Source organism: Orcinus orca, chromosome 14, assembly GCF_937001465.1.
Source record: "Orcinus orca chromosome 14, mOrcOrc1.1, whole genome shotgun sequence".
NCBI lineage: Eukaryota > Metazoa > Chordata > Mammalia > Artiodactyla > Delphinidae > Orcinus > Orcinus orca.
The window spans coordinates 77087352-77108275 of NC_064572.1; the positions used below are offsets into that span (position 1 = coordinate 77087352).

A 20924-nucleotide genomic window follows, 5' to 3' on the forward strand; every position below is an offset into this window, starting at 1 on the left:
AAGGAAGTCAGCAGTCAGAGGGGGCTGCAGGCCTTCCTTTCTGGATCTTTCCTCCTCTTCCCCAAACCTATTAGGTTTTTTTGCCCCTTCAGCTCTTTAAGACCTACCTCAGGAAATGGAATTGACACGATGTGAACAAGAACCACTGAAAGACATGGGGTTTCAGGCAGCAGCCACTGGAACTAGGGTTTCTGTGGAGTTTCTTGACAACCCTGAAGTCACAGTCGCCCAGTTTCTGTGCAGCAAAGCCCCTCAAACCCAAAGGTAATCAAGACTGGCCACTCAAGTGAGAGCACAGGATCAGATTCAAAGTTCAGTTTGGTCAACGTTCATTGAGTGCTTGCTGTTTTCCAGGCTCAAAGAGGATTGCAAAAATAGGTATATCCTCAGAAACACGGAGGTAATAGCAGGTGGTGTTCAATCTCTCAGCCCCTCCCTTCCTAAGGCAGTAGAGAGTCCTGTTCAAATGCAAACATGGAGTTTGTCAGGGACACGTATTGTGTAAATTGAAGGTCACTGTCATTTGCTACTGGTTATTCTTCTGTGGTTCTGAGGAAATGGCCCAGCATGTCTTCCTGCTCTTCATTTCTTGCATCTCTGCCCTGCACACCCCACATTCCATCTACCTAGGGCTTTTTATTCCCATGCCCCTGGGCAGGAATGTAAACTCGTTCCTCCAAGCCTTTGCTTGGTGGGTCTCAGCTTTGCCTGTACACTGACACCTGGGGGCTTCAAAGAATTCATGTGTCTCCCCATCTCTCTCCCCCTGAGATTCAGAAGTCATTGGTCGGGGGTGCCACCTGAGCCATTTTAAAGGTCCACGAATGGGCTTCCCTGGTGGCGCAGTGGTTGAGAGTCCGCCTGCCGATGCAGGGGACACGGGTTCGTGACCCGGTCCGGGAAGATCCCACATGCCGCAAAGTGGCTGGGCCCGTGAGCCATGGCCGCTGAGCCTGCGCGTCCGGAGCCTGTGCTCCGCAACGGGAGAGGCCACAACAGTGAGAGGCCTGCGTACCGCAAAAAAAAGAAAAAAATGTCCCCGATCGACCCCAGTGTGTGGTCAGAGTTGAGAGCTTTGCTCTAGCTGCTCTCTCAGCCTGAATGCCCTTCTCCCTTGTAGGACTGATGAAGCCTTGAGTTCATGACTCAGCACACATGTCCCCTCCTCTGGGTAGTGTCCCCTGACTCCTGGTCTCCCCTATGCACCCACCGCATCCACTGTCACCCCTTCCTCTGTTATAGGATTTTAACTAAGGCCTCTGCAAACTCAGAGCTGCCCGAATGAAATGACTGTCTTTTTCACCATCATTGTTCTCTCTTTTAATCCTCCCATCTGTACTCCGCAGTGCCTGCCATACACGGGAGAACTCTGGGCAAGACTTAGGGGCACAAATGCCAAGGAGGGCAGCCACCACTTAACCGCACACCGGCCACATCCGGACCCCAAGCTGGGTCCTTTCCCAAGTGGCCACCAGGTGGGCGTTGCCAGACCGTGCGGGCCCCGCGCTCCGAGGCCAGCAGGTGGCGCATCCGTAGCCCGGGCCCTCGGAGGAAGGGGCCCCTGGGCGCCGGGAAGGAGAGCGTTGGGTCCCTGTCCTCGCTGCGGACACCCGGGGAAGCAACACCTCGGACCACGTCCTCAGAGCATCCCTCTCAAGGGGGCACCCCGGACGGCTGTCCCGCATCTCTCAAATCACATGTCCCGCCAAGGTCCTATGAGTGCCTGAAATGTTACCATTTGAGTCTCAGCCACTTGACAGGTGGCGTCCTGTCAGCAATTCTGCCATTAGCTCCCTTTCACCCTGGATGCTTCTTAGATCCACCAGCCTCGTTAGAGAGAGCAGGGCCTTCTGGACCTCATGGAGCTCGCAAGAAATACACCTGGAAGTTTCTACAATGTGCAGGTGCCCTGTCCCACCTGAAATCTGCTGGGTGGGAGGCCCTGGGAGTGATGCCCGAGAATGGCTGCTGTTGGGGGCTGTGGTTCACCTTCTGTCTCTCAGCTGCACAGGGGGATTCTCACTGAGAAGCACCATCCTAAGTGGGAGGGTGGAGAGGCCCAGGGCCAGGCATGCTCTGACCGGAAGGGGCTTGGGGAGGCCTAGTGCTTCCTGGGAGGACTGCTGGGGACAGAGGGACTAGAAGACAGAAGACCTGGCCGGAGTGCCAGTCCTGGCTGTGACCCTGCTTCTGGGTCTCTCCAGAGAGGAGAGGATTGGCCTGGGCAGCCCCCGTGGTCCTGCTGACCTGCACGCCGGCCCCCCTCGCCCCCCACGGCCCCCCCCCCACAGCCGGGGTTTGAGTAGCTGCTGCTTTAATGGGTGGGAAGTAGGATTGATTGCCTAGGAGACTGGCTCGTAGGCTGCTGGATGCATTGCTCTGACCTTGGCCTCAGCTTGGGAGGGTGCCTAGCAGATGGGAAGAAGCTTTAATGAGCAACTAATATGTGCCAGGCTCTCTGCCCATGTTACACATTTAAACCTTTGAGCTATATTGGAGGGGTTCACGGTGAAATGGCCCTGGCATCGTGTTGGTGTGTAGTAGGTACTCGGTATACGTCCATGGTGTGAATAAATCCCTATGACTAATCTACAGAGAAGGTAAATATTGGTGCTCGGATCAGAGCCTTTGCCCCTGAACACTTGTGCCAGACCACTGGGGTGGGCTCTGCTCAGAACTGCCGGAACCTTCCCTAACAGTGTCCCCTCCGCACATGGGGTTGGTCTGGGAGAGGCAGCAGTGAGTGGCGGCGTGAAGGGAGATCTTAATTCCCTGCCCAGGAATTGAACCTGGGTTGCCTGGATGAAAACCAGGAATCCTGCCACCACAGCCCCTGGCTCTTGCCCCCAGTGAAAAATGCCTCTCACAGAGGCAGAACTGTAAAAACAGGTACAATGTTTATTATTAGAGACACAGCAAAACAAGTGGGAGAGCACACAGAGAAACAGTTTGCTTAGTTAAGACAGAAGCAGGGCCGAGATGCACACCCGGAGAGCAAGGGTGTGGGCGTCCCCCCAATGAGGAGGAGTGACGTGAAGAGGCGGGTAAGTCACTTATATAGGGCAGTTCTTCGGGGTCTGTGTTTACCTCTGGCCAATTATCTGGTTTCTTTTTCCGCACCTGCCCTGCCCTAGGACCCTCCCCACATGCTTGCGCAACTTTTTTCCAAGATGCATTCCAGCCCAGAGGCCTATGGGACGGCCTTAGCATCACCTATTATGGGGTGGCGCCCCCTCCTTTTTGACCCCCAAGGAGTCTTTCTGCACATGTGCAATGTCTCCCTTGCCCCAAGGATGGTAAATGTATGACCTATTGAATTTTTTTTTTTTTTTTTTGCGGTACGCGGGCCTCTCATTGTTCTGGCCTCTCCCGCTGAGGAGCACAGGCTCCGGACGCTCAGGCCCAGCGGCCATGGCTCACGGGCCCAGCCACTCCACGGCATGTGGGATCTTCCCGGACCGGGGCACGAACCCGTGTGCCCTGCATCGGCAGGCGGACTCTCAACCACTGCGCCACCAGGGAAGCCCTGACCTCTTGATCTTTTAACAGGGTTTAGTCCCGCTCTGTCCCTGCCATAAAAATGTCCAGTGTCTGGTTATTTACCCCATTTCTGTTACTGGTTTTTATATCGAGGTGCAGATCTCAAAATATCCACAGGAGGCCGGTCATAAATATGTAGTCCGTTTGTCTCTTGCTTCAGGAAATGTAAACAGGGGGCTGCTAATGAATGTCCGGCCTGGAGCCCATCTTCTTCTCACCCCAGGAGGTGTGAACAGGAGGCCAGTTGTAAATATCTAGCCTGGAGCCCATCTATCTCCTGCCTCAGGGTGGACCAGGCCAAGCCCCAGAAGGTGGTGCTTGAAACAAAGGATCAGAGACTTCCACTGACTCTGATCAAGGTCAGTGTGTCAAAGGCAGAGGTGATTCACCTGGAAACTGACGAAGCTTATGCTCAGGGTCCTTGCTTGCCTCCACCCTGACAGTGTGGTCACGCACTTGTACATTTTTGTATTTGTTGGCATTTTAATTTGTTATTTTTTCTCATTCTAAATAAGTATTCATATTCAAGCCTAGTTTTGAATGGGCAATTTTGTATTTTTTTTCTTAAAGAGGGCCCCTTAAATTGAATAAACATCCGCAAACCTGCCCCTGGCTGACAGGTACTCAGCAGGAGGAAATGCTGTCCATCTCCTTCAGCCAGCCTCCTGCTGATCCAGTGTCCTCCCCAGAGGTCCAGCCACTCTGCCATCGGCCACATGCACTGATGTGCATCTATCTGGATCCCCTTTGGCCACATCAGCCTGTGCACACACAGGCACGCAGTAAATAACCTTAAGTGGAGCCACAAACTAACAAGAGCTGTGCCCTGGTTTCTGCCAGGTGGTAAGACTGCCCACTGTCCAGAGATGCCCCCAAAGAAGGTGACTGTTAGAGTCAAGAGGAAGGTACTCAGATACCAGAAACTTCCCTGGGGGCACCCTCAATGTGCTGACCCGGAAGAGACAGTGCAGGCTAGTGGTTAAGGCCTTTGCCTGTGGAGACAGGCAGCCTGGCCAGTGGGCATAACAGTAGTACCTACCTCAAAGGGTTGTTGTGAGGATCGAACGAGATAATCCATGTGGAGTGCTGTAGCCCAGTGCCCAGCTTTACAAGCGCCTAAAAAAGTCCTAGCTGTCTCCATTACTATGATTAGGAGGCCAAAAATGCCATGTTTCCGCTTTCTCCAGCACCCGTCCCCCACTCCCACTGTGACCGGGGAAAAGGATGCATTTGGTCAGCTTGCAGGACACTCAGCGAGCCCCTGCTGATTCTAGGGTGGTCCCAGTCCTGTGGGCCCAGGCAGCATGGGCAGTCCCCAGCCAGGTGGGGCATCTTCAGTGGCTAACACCCCAGCACGTGTGGGGTAGAGGCACTCTTCCTCGGCTCCCCACTCGGTACCCTGAGGTCTCCAGGCATGACTGCATCCTTCTTCCCCAGCCTGCGATTGTCTCTTTCTCTTGGTTCCCACAACACCACATTGCCTGATGCTCTCTCTCTGATGGCTCACGTTTTGTTGCTGGGCCCTCCTCATTGGGCTCCAGGGCTTACACCTTGGACCCTTCGTTTCTTCCGTCTCCACTCCCTCCCTTCGGTCTCATCCACTCTGATGGATATAAACACCATCTCCAGTCCTGGCCCCAGAACTGCAGACTCACGACTGCTTCCCCAGCACCTCTCCCTGGACAAGTCCAGGACAGAGCTCTAACCTCTCCTGGGGCCCTGCTCCACCCCATGCATCTGGCGAGTGGCAGCCCCAGCCTGCTACCGGCTCAAGCCTCATGCCTGTGAGGCTGTCTTGACTCTGCCTTCTTCTCTCTCCTGCTCTAACTTGAGAGGCATGTGTGCAGCTTTCAAGGAGCTCCCAGTCTTGAGTGTGTACCTCCCAGCGATTCTGATGCCGCTGATTTCAGGCGGGGCCGGGGGACTTCGGCTGCTTCTTCATTCATTTACGCATCGCAAGCTTTTGTTCAATAACCGTGTGCGGGACACTGAGGTATAGCTCTTAAGGAGAGCACTTCCGATGCCCAGGCACGTGGCAGGTGCTCACGTGTGTTGAGGTGGAGCTGGTGACCCAGAGCCCCCTCCCTCAACAGAGAAGCAGTAAGAGAGCTGGGTGACAGAGGGGCCAGGCTGAATGGGTATTTGGACTCCCCACCCACTGTAGTCCCTCTGTCTCCTCCCCCATCCCCAGCTTCCTGGAGTTGGGCTGTCAGGGTTGGGCGGGTTGGGCTTCTCGGTTGTTGCCATGGTGACTGATGTGCATCTGTCTGTTCAGCAGAGAACTTTGAAGTTGACTTGGATGTGGGATAACAAAGGGCACCTCCATCTTGGATGCAAATTACGGCTTCTTTTCATCCTCCTGGGCTCGTTACTGCTCTGCTTTTGTTCTTGCCATTTAGATCAGAGAATAAAACCCTTTCAAATGCTGTAAATTCAAGACATGGGCAATTAAGGGGCCTCTCTGAGGTTCAAGCCTCCCTTTAGTCTCGTTGGAAAGCAATTTCATGTGTAGGAAAACAGATGACCCTGCAGAGACAGTCAGCATTGCTTGTATGCCACTATCCAATGAATATTTACTAAGCATCTACTATGTGCTAGGACTTGGGGTGGGGTTGGGATGCTGGGGATTCAGTGTGGTACAAGACCAACCAGGTCTCTGCTTTCTTAGAGCTTATGGTAAGGACCACATCTCCATGCCTCAGTTTCCCCAGAGTACAAGGGGACTGAAGTAGCCCAGGGGTTTTCATACAGAGTTTTCTGAAGCCCAGGCAAAGGTACCAGCCACTTACCCCTGTTTTGGCCTGAGTAGCTTTGCTTTGCTCCGTTTTATATATTCTGCTTCCCTATAACATTTTGTTTGAAGAAAGACGTCCATAACTTAAAACAGAGAGAGAGAGTGGGTTAGGAATGAAAACCACCGGCTGAGGATTCACTAAGGCTCTCTCCAGGTGGAATGTTCTGTGATGTAGATGCTAAGGAGACTGCAGGTTCTCCAGGCTGTTTGGCCACACAGAGACCACAGAAGGAGGTGCATTTAGGATGTAAACCTGCCTGGGATGACAACATCCTGCCTTCGTTTTGAACAAAGTAAGGATCCTGGTGGAAAGAGAGCGAATCCCATCCTGTTTCCTTCTGAGTAGACCCAGGGCTTCGCTCTTAAGGCATCTGCCTTCTCAGACTCTGGATCCCACCTCGAGGCCCCGCTCTGGCCCTCCCCCCTTCCCCTGCCCGCTGCTGGCCTCCGCACACTTACCCCGTGACTGAGGCCTGTGTCGTCCTCTCTGTCCAGCTGGACTGTGCGTTCTTAGGGCAGGATGTTTGTTGAAGAAATGTTAGTAGATGAGGTGCTGGGGCCCTGTTGGTGCTACTTATTCTTTGGGCCCTGACCCCACCCTGAACCTTTCCTGGGGTTGCTCCCGAAATGCAGGAGGGCCCAGTGGGCAGAGCGCGCCCTCTGCCACCTTCCTTCCCTCCCTTTGCATCACCCACCCTTCCTCCTTCCCGACGGGTGACTGAGGGACACCAGGCCCCATTACAAAGGCGACCTGAGTCTTTCCCCAAAGCCAGTCACATGGCCCAGCCATGGTTACCCTTCTCTCTGAAGGCCAAATTGATGCAAAGAACAAGGAGAGGTTTTGGATGGGAGAACAGCTTCTATTTAAACACCCTGAACTTGGTAAAGTTGCCCCACTGTGTGGGACTGTTGACATTTTGCTCTCTTGCCTGATCATTGAGGGGTCCATTGGGAGATCAGAGGCACTCAGGCGCTCTGCACGGTCCTGGCACACGGTGGGCTTGCAGTACGGACAGGAGGATGGACTGTCTGCTGCTGGGCATGTAGGCTTAGCGGCCTCTCGGCTTTACCAGCTTTGGGGAATCCCTTCCTTCTGGGGATGTGTGCAGTTCAGTGTCATCAGCAATCCCGCTAACCAGCCCCTCCCTCATCTTTGGGGAGATGTGAGCTGTGGAGAACAGAGTGAAAGGGCCGTGTTAGGATCTGAAGCAGGCTGGTCGGTCGGCACACAATTTACAACCCATTTCACCTTCTCATTTTCCAGTTGCATAAAGACCTTAAAAAAAAAACCCTTAAAAATTAGCAATATGTATTCATGCAACTATTTTAGAAAGCATTTGACATTTGCTGGGAAGGGTGAAGCTGTGGGTATCCCATGATCCAGCAGTTCCCCTCCCAGGCACAGACCCTGGGGAAACTCGGGCCACACATCTCCAGTGTGTTATTAGCAACACTGCTAATAACAAATGCGGACACCACAATGTCCATCCACAGAAGGAACAAAGAAATTGCTATATGGTCCTGAAATGGAATACTATACAGCAGTGATTAGGAATGAACGTTAGGTATACATCATATGGATGAACTCACCAGTGATATTGGTGAGACTGAAAAGGAACCAGATAGAGAAAGAACACCTACAGGAAGATTCCACTTATAAAAAGATAAAAAACAGGCAAACCTCAATTATATTTTTAGGAAAACGCCATAGGTGGTAGAATTGTAAAAAAGGCAAGGAACAGAAAATCTAACAAGTCAAGAACTCTAGGGGAAAGGAGGTTATTGTGATGGAGGAGAGAACCCCAGAAGCTCCGGGGCCTCCAGCTGGGTTTTTTTAAAAAAATTATTTATTTAATTTATTTATTTTTGGCCGCATTGGGTCTTCATGGCTGCACGCAGGCTTTCTCTAGTTGCGGCGAGTGGGGGCTACTCTTTGTTGCGGTGCGTGGGATTCTTACTGCGGTAGCTTCTCTTGTTCTGGAGCACGGGCTCTAGGCGCACGGGCTTCAGTAGTCGTGGCACACGGACTCAGTAGTTGTGACGCATGGGCTCTAGAGCGCAGGCTCAGTAGTTGTGGTGCACGGGCTTAGTTGTTCCGCGGCATGTGGGATCCTCCCGGAGCAGGGCTCGAACCCGTGTCCCCTGCACTGGCAGGCGGATTCTTAACCACTGCGCCACCAGGGAAGCCCCCGGCCGTGTTTTATATCTTGACCCGGGTGGGGTCACATGAGGCTCAGTGAACAGTTATTTTTTACTCTGTAAACCTATGTTTTGTGCCCTCTTCTGTATATATGATATATCCCATAATAAAGATATGAGAAAGAAGCATTAGAAGTTTCTGGTAAATAACACTTCAAAAAAATTGGAAGGGCATAAAGTTACCCGTGGAGAGTAAAAATCTTCACCTTCCTACTCTCCCCCCCCCCCCACTATTTTCAGCCCCTGGAACTAAATACAGTCAGTACTGTATGGACTGTACAGTATCTGTCTGCATTTTGCATGAGTACATGTATTTATAGCCTTTTTGATAAGTTCACTTGTTTTCCTAAATGAATCATCGCAGACACGCTATCCTGTGATATTCGATTTCACAAATCAAAGAATGAAGAATGTCTTGGATACTTTTCCGTGGTAAACCTTGCACTACCTCGTTTTCTTAAGTGGCCACTGGGTATTTCACTGTAAGGGTGACCACCACTTACTTTCACAGTCCCCCGTGTGCAGCCAATCAGGAGCTTCCAGATTTTTCCTACTGCAATTCTAAAGTCACCTAAGTGACTTGACATGCAAATGTCTTAACTAATTTTCAAAAGATTTCTCATCCTAAATATTTTCTCTCATTCAGGGGGTTTGGCAAATGCCTGGGGTTGCAGAAGATATTCATGCTGCCATTTTAAAGGGATTTGTTTTCTACTCTCCTCAGAGGAATTAGGGTGGCAAAATCTGGAACCTCAAAAATAAGACCCAGAAAGTCACCCAGGTAACAGCACCTCTGGCCACCTGTGCAAAAACGGTGGACCAGAACCTTCCCAAAGGCTCCTAGAAAAGGGACAGCTCTCCCGTGTGTGTGTGCTTATGTGTATGTATGTGTGTGTGTGTGTACGTATGTATATACATGTGTATGTGTGTGTGAGTGTGTACGTGTGTGTGTGTGTCCCTGTGGCACCCAAACACTGGTTTTGCAGGGAGACAACATCTTCTACAACAAGACAATAGTCAATGTAAATCCAATTGGACATAATGACTGGATTTCTCTTCCCGCTCAGAGATGGTGACAGTGATTTCTCAGATGCCTTTTAGTTACAGACAAGTTTCTGAACAAAATAATTAGGTTTGGGCCTTTGCAGTCGGCCCTATTGGACTATTGATTATCCACTAAAATCTCCTGCCCTGCGGACGTCTGGGTATGCGGTCAGCATAGCAAGTGGGCAAAGACAGCCCTGAGTGGGCGGGGGGAGCCTCCCAAGTCCCTTCTAGCATCCTCTGCTGCTGAGGGCTGCCTGTGGGCACCCACCTGTCGGCCCCTCCAGTGTTGCACACCAGCTGTCCCCAAACCATGAGGGCCCAGGAAGCAGGGCTCTAGTCCTTACTGCCCGGACCTCACACGTGGTGTGGCTTTGGGCATGCCTCTGTCCCTCTCTGAGTCTGCTTTCTCGCGTGGAAAAGGTAGCCATTAGACTCAATGACGTCCGAGGCCCCTTCCAGCACTGATGTTCTATCCCCACACCATCCAGCAGAAATATAACGTGAGCCACACACTCCAGCCATGTAGGTAATTTAATTCCTAGCAGCCATGTTTTAAAAAAGTAAAAAGCAATGGGTGAAATTAGTTTTAATAATATATTTTATTTAACCTAATGTATCTAAGATTGTTTCAGCATGTAACAATACAAAACATTAATGAAACTCTTTACATTTTTTTCATACTAAGTCTTTGAAACTCCGTGTGTATTTTTTTTTCATATTCTTTTATTGGAGTATAATTGCTTTACAATGTTGTGTTAGTTTCTGCTGTACAATGAAGTGTACCAGCTCTAGGTATACATATATCCCCTCCCATCCCATCCATCTAGGTCATCACAGAGCACCAAGCTGAGCTCCCTGTGCTATACAGCAGATTTTATACTTACAGCACGTCTCACTTCGGCCGGTGGCATTTCAGGAGCTCTGTGACCATGGGTGGTGAGTGGCTCCTGGACTGGACAGGGCAGGTCTACCCGGCCCATCCACTCTGCCTGTGCAGATGAGCACACTGAGGCAGAAGGCTCCTCACTGTGCCTCTGATGCCGGTCCCAGGGGTCTACTCTGTACAGTGCACAGCGCAAGCCATCCTTGGGGGAGACAGAGAGGAAGGAATTGCTTCCCTTGCCATCAAGGGGCGAATGACCCAGGTGGAAAAAAGAAAAAGAATGAGCGCAGGGCTTCCCTGGTGGCGCAGTGGTTGAGAGTCCACCTGCCGATGCAGGGGACACGGGTTCGTGCCCCGGTCCGGGAGGATCCCACATGCCGCGAAGCGGCTGGGCCCGTGAGCCATGGCCGCTGAGCTTGCGCGTCCGGAGCCTGTGCTCCGCAACGGGAGAGGCCACAACAGTGAGAGGCCCACGTACCGCAAAAAAAAAAAAAAAGAATGAGCCCAGATGGACCTACTGCGGAAGAGCACTGGCTGGTAAATGCTTTGGGGGACAGGCTCTCAGGGCTTTGTGTATTCTTGGAGGTAGTGGCCCAGGGCGGGCTGTGGGTCATCCCAGGTTTGACTTTGTGACAACAGAGCACCTGAGTTGGGCTCTCGGGCGAGGAATAAGATTTGCAGTCAGAGGGATATGAGGAGAATGTGAATGATGTCTGTTGCTGGGGCACCGAGGAGGCCAGTGTGATTAGAGCAGAGGGTGGGAGCTGGGGGTGCAGTGGGTGGATTGCGGACCACCCTAAAATGTAGGCAGGAGGGTTTAGACAGGAGCATTAGCGAGCCGCCTCAGGCTCTTGAGCTGGGGAGGGGCTCGTTGGAAGCAGTGGTTCATTGAGATCCGCTGAGTCACCGATGGATTGGAGGCAGTACCTGGTGCCAGGGAGCGGGTGAGAGGCTGCTTGTGCAGGAGGTGGTGACTGGGGTTTGGGGGGGTCTTAAAAGGAAAGAGGAGCTGTTCTACAGAGTTAGAGGACGCCTGTCCCATGGCCGTGAGCCTTCAGCTTTGATGGTGAAAACGTGACCATGTGATGACATCTGGGCGTTCGGCTTCTGGCTGGGCTCCCCTTCCCAAGGGCATTCTATGTGGATGGGTCTGCCTAAGCAAAGACTCAGAGTCAGGAAGGAACAGAGGCTGGGGGGCTGGGGGTGGGCGCGGGATGGCTGCAGGTAACTGCTGGGGAGGGAGGGGGCATGAAATGACTCAATTATTTGAGGCTTGTTAAACAAGCAGAGATGTCAATTCCTTATGGGGTCATAAATTGAGTGGGTCTTTTGGTGAGTTGGTGGGATAGTGGGAAAAAGGTTTTTCAAACCCAACCAGGTAGGAGGAGGCAGGGGCTTGGGTAGGTAGGAGAAAGGGGGTGAACAGTGCAGGTGAAGGACGTCACTTTTGCAAAGGCACATGAGCTGGGCTGGGCATAGCACTTTGCTGTCTCTATACAGCCTGTGAGAATAGAGGTCAATTCCTCGAGTTACCCCCAGAGGACGCTCACTGCTTAAATGATCAGGGAAACCTGACTCAACAGCTGCATTTATTGATACTTTGTGCCAGGCAGTGTGAGGCTCTGCGGGGATGACGGGGGGAGCAAGACGCCAGAGGTCCTGCCCTGGCCTCAGCTTGCGTGGCGGAGGGATATAGAAGTCAGACATTAATTACAGTGTCATCAGTAAAATTGTGATTATCATGAAAAGTACCAGGAATGAAAGGTTTAGGGACCTATCAATATAGTACAGGGGAAAAATGCATAGGGGTCAGGGATGACTTCCCTGAGAAGAAATACCTCTCCATCCATTTACTTTCAACCTACCTGTGTCTTGACCTGAGACATACAGGCTAAGGGGGAGCTAACTAGTTAAAAGGGGTAAGCGGGAAGGACATTCTAGGCGGCATAAATGGCCTGAGCAAAGGCCCTGGGGTGAGAAGGAGTACGGGATGTATGAACAGATGGGAGACTAGGAATGAGAAAGATAATCAGACAAAGAGGGAGAGGAAGAGCTTCGCAGGCAGAAGGAATGGAGAGTGCAAAGGCCCTGAGGCAGGGAACCCTACTGAAAGGAGCCCTCTGTGGCTGGAGGGGGAAGGCAGGGGCCAAGTGGCATAAGATGTGTGGAGGCTGCATGACCCAGGCTGGGAAGGGCCTCCGGGCCAGGGCTCCTCAGGCTGCAATGCTGGGACCCTCGTGACACACAAAGATATCTGAAGCCATGTGAGAGCCCAGATAATTATAAGGGAATCCAATTTCAGATCAGAGTCAAGAGCAATGTGGCAAATGAAGATGGAGGAGTGGTCGAGGCTGGACCAGGCACTTCCCGTTGGGCCACATTGAAGACATTTGACATTATCCCAAGTGCAAGGCCGCTGAAGGTTTAGACAGGGAATAAGTAGCATGACCACCCTGGTGTTTTGAAACTCCCTTGAGCTGGTGAGGAGGGTGGACTGTGGGAGGGCTGGGTGGCCATCGGAGTAGCCACTGGGGATGACTGAAAAGTCCAGGTGAGAGTGGAGAATGAAGGCATAAAGCTGATGAAACACTACCCTTCACAGCTGGCTGGCTCCTCTGCAGCCTCTAATTACAGCAAATGTCCTCAGACAGGTTAGTGATTCTATCAAAGTGGCCAAACCTGGAGACCCACATTTTACAGATAATGCTGCATGAAGCCAGTTAATTCAGTGATTGAATTATTAAGTTAGAGCATCTATGACTTAATTTCATTGGCCATCAGCAAGGCCTCCTTCAAGTAAATTGACATTTGCTTTGCCATTCTGTCTTAAAACCAGAACAGTAGATTTGGTTCAATTTCATACAGAAAATGTGCTTTTGCAGTATGCAGAAGAACTCAGAAAAGAGTAAAAATAAAATGCATTTAAAACAAACTGTGTCCTCACTCTTTGTATGTGTGTTCAACAACAGTAGAGCTGGCTTCAAAGAGAAAAAAAAAAAACTCTGAATGAGATAGCTCCTGGCAGAGACCTTCCTTGAATACTTTAAAAGAATGTGAAGTCTGCTGTTTGCTCAGGCTAAATGAATATCAATTAAACCAAGGTGGTTAATGGCATGATTCTGATCATCTGTGTTGCTGATTTTTTGGTCTAGGTGTTAGATTCCCCAATTTGGATTGTGAAATTGTCTTTTTCTCTCTTTAAGTCTGTCTGGTTTTGTTTCATACATTTTGAAGCTCTACTGTTGGGTGTATACACATTATGATTCTCAGGTCTTCTATTGAATTAATCACTTTTATCATTATGATATCTCCTTCTTGTCACCACTTAAAGTTTTGTTTTGAAATCTATTTTATCTGATATTAATGTAGTCACTTCAGCCCTCTTATGCTTACAGTTTGCATGGTGTATTTTTTTCATCTATTTACTTTCAACCTACCTGTGTCTTTACATTTAAAGAGTCTCCTATAGACAGCATAAAGGTGGGACTATATTTTAAAAAATCCATTCTGACAATTTCTGTCCTTTAATCGTGTGTCCCTGAACACAATGTAATTGTTAATATAGTCGGATTTCAATCTATCATTTTATTTTTTGTTTTCTGCTTGATTCCTCTGGGTTTTTTTTTTTTTTTGGCTCATCTGTTCCTCCTTTCCTGCCTTTTACAAGTATTTGAATACTTTACAGAATTCCATTTAATTTTAATTTTCCTGTTAGCTCTTTATTCTTCTTTGTATTACTTATACAGTGGTTGCCCTAGAGATTACAATACACAACTTTGACATTTTACAGTCCATTTACAGTTAATAATATACCACGTCACATAAAATACAGGAATCTGGCTGCTTTATAGCCCCACAACCAACCTTGTCCTTTAAGTTATAGTTGTTATAAATAATATACCTACCTGTGCCATAAATCTCTCAATTGTTATAATTTTAAACAGTTAAAAGCTTATAAAGAAAATAAGAGGGAAAAGGCAAAAAACAAAACAAAATAAAACAGAAAACCACCTGTGTCTTTTGCATTTAGCCAGAGAGCTTACTTTTTCTGATGTTTTCCGTTCTTTCCTGGACCTTGGTTTCCATCTGCTCTCATTTCCTGTCAGTCTGGCTTGAGACACAGCACAGCCCTGCCTGCCCCGGGAGATAAAACCCACGTACAGCCTATGCGCTCAGAACAGCCAACTCTGTACTGAAAGGCTTTGACTTCTCTAGGCATCCACAGGCCACAGCCCCCTTTGGGGGGAACCACGTGCACAGGGAGTTGAGTTGATCATCTGTCTCAGCTCTGCGTGTACTATCATCATTGGTCCTTGCAAGGTCCATTTCTTGGTTTATTTCCACTTTCCCACTTCATCCGAGATGCTCACTCCTCGGCCCCTTCTCTACAAAGGCACCCACTCCGAGGGGCTTAATACGGCCCCTTGAATAGGAATGAAACCTCCAAAATAAGTGGTGCTCTGCGAGCTTTTACTGAACTAACAAGCAATCTTGTTAAAGAACTTGCTCTCCTCCTCCTTCCTTCATACTCAAGACTTAGTAAAACCTGTGCACAGTCACCCGGGGAAATCCCATCTACATGGCGCTCCACCATGAGCATCCTCCACATTTCAATTATTTATTCCCAACTGAGGTTGCCTCTAACTTCCCACTGCCACCAAAAACACTGCGATGCCTACCCTAGTTCTTCCCCTTTAGGGATTTCCCCGAGTTGTAGACTGGATCAGAGGGTGCATGCTGACTTAATTCCACCAAGCACTCCTGATTGCTCTCCAGAAAGGCTGCACCAGTCCCCACTCCACCCCCGAGGAAAGCGTCCCCATTTCCTTACATCTTCACCAACATACAGCATTTGCCCAGCTTCCTAGTTGCTGCCCGTCCAGTGGGTGTAGCCGCATCTCCCCCTCATTTTAACTGGCATTTCTCTGATCACTAGTGGGTCTGAGTGTCTCTTCATGAGCTTGGGAGCCATTGGGGCTTCCTCTGTCTACGAACAGCCCGCTCTACCCTGTGCCTGGCTCTCCACTGGGTACTCCACTCCTTTCTCTACCCATGTGTTAACCAGCGTATCAGGTTTTGCTGCCCACGAACCATTGTGTCTCATCAGGATTCTATTGTCCATTTCTGCTCTGATCCTTTGTTTGCATTTCACAGCATAATGTCCAGGTCATAAGTTTGTTTTCATTATTTCCAAGTTCTCTGGTTGGGGGAGCACCTGAGGATTTTCCCCACAGACCAGCTACACCTCCCACCTATCAGCACTTTCACTTTCACTTTCCCGAGGCCAGGGAACACTTAAAGTGTGAGCCTCTGCTATGTGCCAGACACTATGCAAGGATCATCTCCCTTGATCCCCAAAACAACTCTGTCAGGGGCCCCTCTTATCATGCTTGAGTGACAGATGAGAAACGGAGGCACATAAAAGTTAAGTAACATGCCCCAGTTCACAGAATTGTAAAACTGACCCAATGAGGTTGCCATTCATAGCTTAAACTCATGTTAGTTTATCTCAAATAATGCCTATTTCAAATAACTGCTATGTTCCAGAAAGCTCCATGCCTTACCTTTCCTAAATATTGAAATTTAGTGAAAAAAAGTCAACCCTGGTGGTACCTTTGTACCTTCCCAGTCCCCAGTGTTTGAAAAAGGTGGTTGAGCTCACCAGTCTGAGTGCCCAGGAAGAGCAAATAAATGTTGTATTCACTAGGGGACTTCCTCAAAGCCTGGTCCCAGAGGAGTGGCCTCTGGTGGGGGGAGGTGTAACCGTTGCCTTCCAGCAAAGGTGCTTCTCTCTCTGGTCCCCATGGCTCCGCCTCAGAAGGGAACCCGACTTACCCAGAGCACATCCTTTTTGCAGGTATTTAATGAGCATCAGCTGTGTTCTGGAACCTCAGTGATGACCAAGAAGAGCATCCCCAGTCCTGATAACCTAGGGAGACGGAGATAACCGATCACACTTATGTGAGTATTGTTCCTCATGGACAGACATATTCCGGAGGAAGTAACAGTTCCATGCAGATTTATAAGAGAAGGGGACCTGTCTGATACTTGGGGGATGTCCATGAAAGTGTGGCTCCTCCTAAGAAGTGGTACTAGGGCTGGTAATGAAGAATGAGAAGGTGATAACTAGAAGAAGAAGAGGAAGAAATTCCTAGGCAGAGAATGTGCAAAGGTCCTGAGGAACCAGAATGTGCAAAGGTCCTGATGAACCAGTGTGGCTGGAGGGAAAAGGCAGGGGCTGAGTTGAATAAGAGGCTACAGAGTCCCAAAGTCCCAGATCAGGCAGGGCCTCCCAGGTTGGCTCCTTCACGACACTGGGTATGTATGAAGACTTCCCAAGCCATAGGAGACCCTCAATTTCCATATGTCCTGTATTTAAAAATTGATCTGGCTAAGATGGACCCAGGTAGAGACACGAGGATTCTCTTTTATCACCTCCCCCTTCAACAATCTCCTGTCTCTCAGTTGACGAGGAAAGGCTTACCTCCCACCCAACCTGACTCTTACCATTTTACTGGGTTACATTGTTCTGAGGCATAAAAACGATATACTTTCTCTTCTTCTAAGGCTCCAAACATCCTCTCTCCACCCATCTCATTAGGTAATGCACTTCTAATACAGTGTTCCTTTTTGTGTTTAATATTTATCAAAATTCATATTATATGTCTGAGGTGTTATCATTTATATACTACTAATAATTGTTATAATAACACAATTTTAGAGAGAACCTTAGAACTTTATGGCCATAAGAAAATTTTAAAAAGCTAATGCATATTCATATATTTATTGCAGTTCATATAATAGATAAGGTGGTGAATACTGGATTTAAATAATAAAAGCATTACAGTTGGATAAAATTCTGTTGAAAGCAGAAAGAAAATATACTTTGAAGGCATAAAGGAAACAATGTAAATTTTTGAGTGTTAAAGAGAAACTTGTTAGTATTTTAAAATATAATACGGTAGTTTTATAATTCATTGGGTACATTTAAAACAGTTATAATGGTTTTATATATAAAGGTGAATTTACATAATATACCCCTAAACTATTAAAATTTATGATAAAAGAATATTTTAGATGTCAACTGAGAAATGTGTGAGGCATACCTATCTTTTTAAAAACTCTTTGGGGGTGTCAACAAGAAGTTTGAAGACACTGTTATAGGCCATGGTGCTCTAGGGGTGGTGGCAGAGATCAGGCGGAGGGAACACAGGGGCTGGCGTTTTCCCTAGGGCCATATTCCTCCAGCTGCCTGGGCTGGAGTTGGTGTGGCTTCCTGTGTTCACTGTTGTGGTGTTGCTACCAGAATGTGTAAGCACCCCAAGGATGGGGATTTTGTCTCTTTGGGCCGTTAATTTCTCTCCAGTATCAACCACGGTGCCTAGCATGTACTAAAAGCTCAACAGATATTTGCTGGATGGATGAATGGTGGACACTGACTCTCACTTGGTGCCAGGGGCTGTGTTAAGGGATGACTGTGGATCCCCACTTAATCCTCACAACAACTCTGCAGTATGTCCAGTTGGCATCCCCACTGCAGAGATGGGGAAACTGAGGCACAGAGAGGATACATAATGTGCCCGAGGTCACCAATCAAGGACGTAGTGGACTGGGACCCAGGCATCCTGACAAGAGCCCTTAACCATGCTGCCTCCCTGCCCAGGGGGCACAGGGGCAGGACCTGTGTCTTTGTTCTGAAACTCCAGGCACTTTGGGGCACCCCATGAACGTGATATCCTTCACAGCCAGCTGAAACAGCTCCCTGCCATCTGTTCTCTCCTCCTAAGTGGTTTTCCTTCTCTCCTCCCTGTTTAATATTTAAGTTGCACATATCCTGGGACATCCCAGAGTCCGCATGTTCCTGACCTACTTACGTATCCAACCATTTTTCTCACATCGGGGGCAGCACAGGGGGGTTTTGGGAAGGAAGTAAGGAGGTGCAGAGAGTGGGGAGCCCTACACATCACCCTGCTGCTCTAAGCAGTCTCCAGCTGACACGGAAACATTAAGAAAACAAGGCCAGACTCTACAGCTGAGGCTGCAGCAGACAACGTTTATTTCAAGTGGCTTTCCGCGCAAACAGCTCCTGCTTCTCCGCCCCCAGAAGGGTCTTCAAAGCTCCAGCTCTGTTTGGGGCATGTCTGTTTGTTTCTCTTCTGTTTATAAAATGGAGGGTCTTGGAAATCAAAGGCGGGCTGCTACTCCTTGGTAGTGAGGATGACAGCTCCAGGTCAGCCACACACAGGCACTTTGCCTGTTTCAACCATCTTTTTAACCAGAATCCCTGGGGAAAACGCCGAGGGGAGAGGACTACAGCACACAGGGCCTGGGGCAGCTGCCCCGTAAGCCCTTTTACTAAGGCGCCAGGCACTCACCTATTCTCCAGTGTCCCCTGCTCAGGGTGACATGGTCTTATTTTATGAGAATTGGATTCAGGGCCTGGGGCCCTCAGAACCCCACTCTCACTGTGGGGTGACACTGAGAGATGTCCCCTTTCCCCCTGTTTCCACATCACCATCTGGAGGGTACCTGAGGACCCGATGGTCAAAGACGCCAAGTGGCACCCTGCATCATGATACCGAGGTGGGAGAGGGGAGGGGTGGTGGGGTGCAGAGTGGCTTCTCCAGGAAAGAGATCGGTCCCCGGCTCCCAACACCCTAAGACCTCTTTCCCTGGCACACTCACTAGCCTTCATGTTCTCACGGCCAATTTCAGGAACAGGGAGGCTCAAAGAGAGCTTTAGCGCCTAATTGGGCCAGGTGAAACCACTAATCCCTGACTCCTTATCTTGGCCCCTGACCCTTCACCTTGGGATCCTTGACCTCTCGGCCTGGGGCTTTTGACGTCCTCCCTCTGCGACCCATCCACTTCACCCGGACCCGGGTTCCCAGGGCTCACGGCCAAGTGCAGGAACAGGGGCTCGGGTCTGCTCAGGACGGGGCGACCTTAGGATCCGGGCTCAGAACCTGGTCGGGCACCTGGCGGGGAAAGGAAGGCGGTGGCTACTCCGACGCAGTGACGGCGCGGGAGGGCGGAGGCCGGGGCGCCCCAGCCCCCCGCCCCCGCCGGCCCTGACGTCAGAGCCAGAGCCGGTAAACTGAGCGGCGGCCGCCGGGCGCTGGGGCGGAGACTGCGACCCGGAGCCGCCCGGACGGACGGAGCCCACGGCGGCCGGTGCAGGCAGCCGCAGACCACCTGAGGTAACGCCGACCCCGCTCCCTGCCCGCGGGGCTCGGCGCTGGGGACGGGTCGCCGCCCGGGGCGCGGGGGAGAGCGGGACCCGGCCGAGGGTGGGGGAAGCCCCCCCGAGGCGCCGCGCGCGGGGCTCCAGGGCGTCCCGGGAAACCCGGGGCGCAGGACGCACGATGCGCAGGTGTCCCGCGGCACTTTCCGAGCACGCAGGGGGTTAAGTGGGACCCGCGGGGGCGGCGGAGAGCCGGGCGGCGCCCAGGATCCGGCCCAGACGGCGCTCGCGGGCGTTATTAACAAGGAGCGCAGGTGCCGGTGAGAACGCGCTCGCCGAAGGTAAGCCGAGGGTGGGACGCCCGGGACCATCCGGCGCCGCCCGGTGCGCGCCGCTCCCCGAGCGCCCCTTTGGCGGCCGGGCCGGGCGAAGTCTGGGGCCTGGGGTTGGGGGAGCCCCCAGCCCGGCAGAGCCCCTGACCGACCGTGCGCCGCGCCCGCAGCCGAGCCCCGGAGCCATGGCCTTGAGCGAGCTGGCACTGCTCCGCTGGCTGCAGGAGAGCCGTCACTCGCGGAAGCTCATCCTGTTCATCGTGTTCCTCGCGCTGCTGCTGGACAACATGCTGCTCACCGTCGTGGGTACGTACGGACCGGGCGCCTCCCCCGACTCCCCGGGTACCCCTTCCCAGGGCGTCCCGCTTACCCGAGCGCGGTTCGGGAAAATTCGAGAAGACGTTTTGCAAAAATACATTCCCCAAGACTGCCTCGTCTAGGCTAGTAGCCGTGTTTGTAGCTTTGTTTTCCTGGCGGTCTGGTCAAAAAATGTGACAGCAGATAAAACCCAGAACTTATGTTTCCTCCTGATAATTTCCTGCTTCCCTTTGTCACTTTCAACGCGATTAAAAAAAAAAATCTATTAAGGAGGAGCAAGTCCCAGGATTCAAAATAATGTTATAATAATTACTATGCTACCCGGAAAGGTGGGTCAATAATGTGGTCTATCACCTCAAGGAACAGGTCAAAATCCTTCCCTCCATAAAAGGAAGGGACATTTAAAGGTAGTGATTCCACAGATGACCTGACATGGAGACATTACAGGACCCACATCAAGAGCAATTTTAACGGCATTGGTTTTCATCTTTTTCCTGTAATGGATTTTTGAAAAACTAAATAATTGACATCCAGTTCTCTTAATTAGCACCATTAACAGCAACAGATTTAACATGCTTTTCCTTAAAAATATCCCAATTTTTAATGAATAAAAAATGATTTTTTAAA

General features: G+C 50.5%; 1 protein-coding gene across 2 annotated transcripts in view; it reads left to right on the forward strand.

Moving 5' to 3' along the window:
- The first annotated feature begins 19608 nt into the window (after positions 1 to 19608).
- The window catches only part of SLC18A2 (solute carrier family 18 member A2), a 40167-nt gene continuing 38851 nt past the window's right edge, over positions 19609 to 20924 (forward strand). The window contains exon 1 of one of the 2 annotated variants that reach the window (XM_033420953.2): positions 19609 to 20285. In XM_033420953.2, the coding sequence (XP_033276844.1) occupies positions 20165 to 20285 (121 nt within the window). In that variant the 5' untranslated portion in view covers positions 19609 to 20164. The remainder of the gene's footprint in view (positions 20286 to 20924) is intronic. The other variant, XM_033420951.2, reaches the window with a different exon arrangement.